This window comes from Hyperolius riggenbachi, chromosome 11 (assembly GCF_040937935.1).
Source record: "Hyperolius riggenbachi isolate aHypRig1 chromosome 11, aHypRig1.pri, whole genome shotgun sequence".
In the NCBI taxonomy this organism is placed as follows: Eukaryota; Metazoa; Chordata; class Amphibia; order Anura; family Hyperoliidae; genus Hyperolius; species Hyperolius riggenbachi.
In genome coordinates this window covers 109,403,943-109,409,942 of record NC_090656.1, presented here as the reverse complement: position 1 = coordinate 109,409,942, position 6,000 = coordinate 109,403,943, and the positions used below count along the sequence as shown (strand labels likewise).

General features: G+C 39.8%; 1 protein-coding gene across 1 annotated transcript in view; it reads right to left on the bottom strand.

Annotated features, from left to right (window-relative positions):
• Positions 1-262: 262 nt before the first annotated feature.
• The window catches only part of B4GALNT4 (beta-1,4-N-acetyl-galactosaminyltransferase 4), a 144,543-nt gene continuing 138,805 nt past the window's right edge, over positions 263-6,000 (bottom strand). Inside the window, exon 21 of the mRNA XM_068261027.1 lies at positions 263-4,006. Coding sequence (XP_068117128.1) covers positions 3,889-4,006 — 118 coding nt within the window. The 3' untranslated portion in view covers positions 263-3,888. The remainder of the gene's footprint in view (positions 4,007-6,000) is intronic.

Sequence of the window (6,000 nt, the reverse complement as noted above, 5' to 3'; positions counted from 1 at the left end):
CTTTTCAAAAGCACTTCGTGAATGGCAGTTGCTCTGTCCAACTGCCAAAAAACTGTGTAGGGAGCAGGGAAGCTGGTCAGCATCATTGTTTAAATCCTTTTTAGGGAATATCTTTGTAAAGAATAAAAGTCTTGCTGAGAATCCCCTACGAAGAGATGGACTAGTCCAAAACCTGTCACTTCTGTCAGATTTCTACTACCTACTGTAAGTGACAGCAACATAGGAGAAAAGTAATTTACGGCTCATTTTACTCTGGAAAAAACGTACTTATTTGTTTATGTTTGCACATATTTTAAATTTTACAATTTTTCACCGTAGTGCCCCTTTAATGGGAATACTTGCCCGGTGTGTAGCATGTGTACCACTTGGATTATATGTAACGGTATTAATATATATTTTTTTTTATTTGTGTACCTTTACAAGTAAAAGTTTGGCAGGTAAATGCACTGCATCTAGCAGAATATACGACAGAGCAAATGCAGCAATGTGGAGAGTCTACAGAAACCATCAGAAAATCTGACTTCTGTACAAGACTGGCTTATGCCCTTAGTTAAATAAATAAAAGGTCACTGAATATTCCATCCCTAAATTGGACATCAGTTTGTTTTAGGTCTCCCAGCCTTTTATGAACTGCCTATGTGCACACAGAGCATGAGGGAGGACATACATTTCAAATTCAGCAAGCTTGGGCCGAAGTGGTTCAAAATCTGATAAGTGAAATTACCGTATGTGTAAATTTAGAAAAAACTACCAAATGATACTACTCCCTTTCTTTCCCACATACAAATACCTTCATTGCCATAGGAAATCCCTGGTTATTTACAGTGCAGTACACTGCTGTTGTTGCTAATTTGGAAGGGAGGAAGCCCTCTGCTGCACTGTGGGATTTGTAGTTCGAAGTAGGCACATGATAGATCTTAATGAGAATAGAGGCTGGCAACTCAGTAAGGGCGGAAATGAGGTCAAAACAGAGCTTCACTTGCCCTTCACATTGATGGGAGATGGGGCAAAGAAGAATAATAAGACTGCCCAATGGGGACCACAGAGGACAGGCTGCATTTCTACAGGGGATGACCGAGGAACATACCATTTTTTTTTTACATTATATATAAATATAAATATATTTTATCTCTAAAAAAAACATGCAACTTATTCTGTAGTAGGTGGTACACTATTATAAATATTATCTCTATATTAAAAAAAGCATACAGGGTGTACGTTGTCTAAAATCGCTGATGGATAACAGAGTAGAACAGGTACTACTGTATTAGACCACTTACATGATTTTCTGTTTTGGGAGTGCCCACTTAAAGCTCTCCTTGAGCCAATGTGTTAACTCCTCATTGACATTATAGTGGTAATTATTACCTCTATTTATGTGTTTTGATTAGTGGCAATACTTAAAGAGAAACCGTAACAAAGTATTGAACTTCATCCCAATCACTAGCCGATACCCCCTTTTACAGGAGAAATATTTTCCTTTCCACAAATGGATCATCAGGGGGCTCTGTATGGCTGATATTGTTATGAAACCCCTCCCACAGGAAACTGGGAGGACCATGGTCCTGGCAGTTTCCTGTCCGTGAACCTCGTTGCATTGTGGGAAATAGCCGTTTACAGCTGTTTCCAACTGCCAAAAAATGAAGCAGCAGCTACTTCCACTGACATCACCTGCAGGCAGTAAAAATGTCACCATGTGATAAATGTCAGAATGTAAATCAGGGAGAGGAAAGATTTTACAATGAGCAAACATTGACTAAATCATTTATACATAATTAGTGTAAAAAATAGTACTTTATTACATTATTTTCACTGGAGTTCCTCTTTAAACTGTTCCCCTCCTCTGCTAACACCTCTCTTATGGGTGGCTATCCCTGTAAAGCAGATTCTGCCATAATATTATTATATTATATACACACAGTATTGGAGGGGTCCAATCTAATTGTGCCTATTAAGGATCCAATTTCCTGAATGATCGTCCGTATGATCGTTGCGATGGATGGGAAATGATGGTTTGGGTAAACCAATAGTGGGGATAATAATAAGCAATCCGATCAGATTAAAAGAATCCTTCGGAAATTCAGATTGATTGAGTGATCAATAGAATGATCATTTGCCATTGATCGACATCACTAATGGTACCCGATCTGATCAATCGTACAGTTGATCGTTCAGGAGATTGTACCATTCATGAGCACCTTAAAACACTGTAAAGTGAATTGTACAGTGTTTTTTCATTTTATTTTATTTTAGTTTCAGTAATTATATTTCTATTTACAAAAGTAGAAGTTTAAAAGCATGTTGCAAACTGTATACAAAAATTCTGATACCTTAGAAATGTGGAACTAGCATAGGCATCCTAACCTCAAACCGGAATGTTCCTTGCAAAACGTCTGTCATGACAGGAGGTGTAGGAAGAACTTGCCGCACACAACCAGGAAGTGATGCAGCAGTTTGTGCCTGCCTAGGTGACGGAATATCAAGCTGGGGAATTCAATAGCAAGCATGACACATTGAGAAGTCAGCAGTATATTCCTGCCGCTTGCACATTATCTAGGGCATTCGAAAACTGGGGATTTCAACCCATGAGAATCCAATGCTAACCACACTGATGGCCATTCCGAGCTTCCACTCTGCTCACCTCCTCCTGGGGCCCATTGTGGAACATTCCACCCCTAGTGCAGTTTTGTGTGACATCATTGAAGGTAAACTACCACTGAAACTGCATAGTGCTCATGTAGGGAAAGTTGTGGGTAGGGGGGATGATGGCTGTGAACTTTGCACCTCTGTGGCAGCCTGAAGAGAAAGGGGAGTATCCACAAGAAAAAGAAAGTTATGGAAGCTCATTTTTTGTCTTATGTAAGCATATCATCCCTCCAGCATTGGTGCACTGTTCTGGAACTGGACATGTATTGTAAACAATGCATGTTAAATTTCACTTTAAAGATCTGTGGTGAATTTATAGCACATTCAAATAAACATTACTTTTTCCCCCTCTTAATTTCTCCTATTTTCGCCGCTTCCCGCTGCCAATAAATAACTTAATAAAATATAATTTTTAAACCTTTGGGCAAGATGGCTGCAATGTGAAGTGAGCTGAGCTGAAGCCACAAGAGGCAGATCTCCCTCCCCCTGCTGTCTGAAGCTTGCAAAAAGGTCAGGGATGACTCATCAAATGTGCAGCAGCAGGGGGAGGGAGGAACAGCTGCTAGACTGTCTGCCTCTTCCTGCAGCACAATATTTGTCTAACTAGATGAATAATTAGAAAGGAGCAGGAGAGAGACAGCACAGCTGTTTCTACATGAGACTGGGAAAAAAAAGATTAGTACTTATGAAAGGAATTTATCTCTTTAAATTGCATTTTGAAAAAGGGCCACAGAACCCCTTTAAGATAGGGCCAGGAGACCTGAAGCAGACTTTCACCAGATCCAAACACATTTATGTCATTTGGACATGCCAACTGCATAATAAAGGTACCGATGTGTGAAGATGCCATTCCTATGCAGATTTCATGTGCAATGCCATGAACTGCAGGTAAGGGGTCTTTAAAATATCAAAGTTCCTACGTAACTTGTAAAAATTCTATTCTTAGCTATCATCAGGTTAGTGCCATATCCATCATCGCAGACTGCACACACCCGATGCAAACTAGTCTCCTTTTCAAGTATAAAATTTGAACTACGGTAGTCATCTCCTGCAAAGTATCTCAGCCTACTCAGCTCAACCAGAGCAGCCTGCAGGGATCAGCCAACACAGAGCCAAGCACTGCAGGTTCCTCTGGGCACACCATGGTTATTAAATATAACAACCAGCCCCTTGGAGCAAACACAAAGCAGGGGAGGAGGGGTCCAAAAGGGGAGCGGGTTCATAGAGCCACTCCGTGCCACATCAGTCCTTGGCAGGGGTCTCCTGGCTCTGTGTGTTCCACATGCCTCTCTTGGAGTGATAGTAGTGGAAGAAGTTCCTCAGACGCAGACGTTCAACTTCAAGACCATTTTGTAGTACCCTGCAAGAAATTTCAGGGAGAAGTTATACTCATGACATAAAGGACAGTATTACAAATATCTGGTTTTGAGAAGACCATCAGGCAAAAAGGATTAAAGTGTACCTGAGGCGATGTGTGACAGGATGAGATAAACATGTGTATGTACACTGCAAAACATGTAAATAACCAGGCTGTTTTACTTGTATTTTGCTGCCTGAAAGAGTTAATTTTTAGGCAACAAAGTGACAGCTTCTATATTGTCTGTACCTTGTTGGGAATATAGTACTTATCACTGATAAGCTAATTACAGCCATAAAAGTAGTTTACAGCAAAAAAAAAAAAAAAAAAAGAGTTCATGCATTTTAACTCTGGCACACTTAATAGATTGTCACTGAGCAGAGAAAACAAAACATCCTATCTTTGTAAAAGTTTAAATATAAAATAAAACCATCGGATATCTAAAAAAGTTATGTTTAGGAGGAGGAGGATAAATACAATTGTTTTTCTCATCAGTTTATTTTCACTTCAAGTTTACTTTAAATTACAGCTGTAAGTGCAAATCTCTGCTTTCCTGTCTCATCTCTATATTATTATTTAGCATTTTATAAAGCGCTGACATCTTCCGCAGCACTGTACAGAGTACATAGTCATGTCACTAACTGTCCCTCAGAGGAGCTCACAATCTAATCCTAACCACAGTCATGTCTATGTATGTATAATGTGTAGAGTATGTATCAGTCTAGGGCCAATTTTAGGGGGAAGCCAGTCAAGTTATCTGTACGTTTTTGGGATATGAGAAGAAACAGGAGTACCCGGATGAAACCTCCGTGCAGGTTTTGCGTTTTTTATTAATATTGTATCTAAGAAAAAAAAAAAAAGTATAGCCTATTCATAATCATTTTGGTTTTAGCCAAATAAGTGTGCCCTTATAAGGAATTTGACTTGGCAGTTTCTTAACGGACACAGACAATACGATACACAGTCAGACAGTATAGATAATTACAGATTAAAGAGGGTAAAGGAATCAAGATAATGAAGATAAAGCATTCATTTTCCTGTTCCAGTTCTGTGCAATAATGTTTAAAAGTCTTAGCAGTAACGCTTGAGGGAAGCAGCTGTTCCTTTGCCTGGAAGTTTTCGTTACAACTGACCAGTAATGACGGCAGCCAATGCCTGGAGCACAGAGTTCCATACCGCTGGCCGGGATATTGCAGGTCCTGAGTGTGTTCATCTCAAGTGGTCTCACCTTATCCATTTCTTGACATTTACATAATAACCTCTCTACACAAGCAAGGCCAAAAAGAACCCTAAATACAATAACCCTTGTTATCTATAGGCTGATATGAATATTATTTGCTTTGATACTAATATTTCACCTTAATTTCTATTATTTTTTCTACTTGATGGGTATTGAAAAGACGCTACACTAATCGTTAAAAAAATATATAATTTATAAGACAAACTTTAGGGCATTAAGCTTACACTGACCCAAATTAACTAAAGCCTGATATCTTATTTTTTGATACTACTTCACCTTAATTATTTTTTTGTTTATTTAGTGGGTATTGAAAAGACATTACACAAATTATGTGAAACACTTTAGTGCATTTATCTTACAAGCACAACTTTGAGCCCTGTCACACAGCAGGGACCAATCCCCCAGGCAACACTTCAGGGATCAATGCTGAACAGATAAGTTGCTAGCCTGTAGGCTAGTAACAGGTCTTACTATGGAGGGGGTGGGAGGAGGGGAGACAATATGCTCAGGGGTTGCTTATGCAACAAGGGTCACTAAAGATCAAGGTCTTTAGGTGACATTGGGTGGCCGCTTCGTACACACTGGATACTTGCTAGATTCTTGCCCAAGAGGGACTTTATTGCCCGCCAGGGCAGGGACCGAGGCAGAGGCAAGAGAGAGAGGCTCCAGCTTCAGGTCGCAGTGTAGGAGGGAGCTTTCCCCTTTTGTGTTTGAAGCAGAGAGAAATAAGAAAAGGGGATACATGGCAGTGACTGCA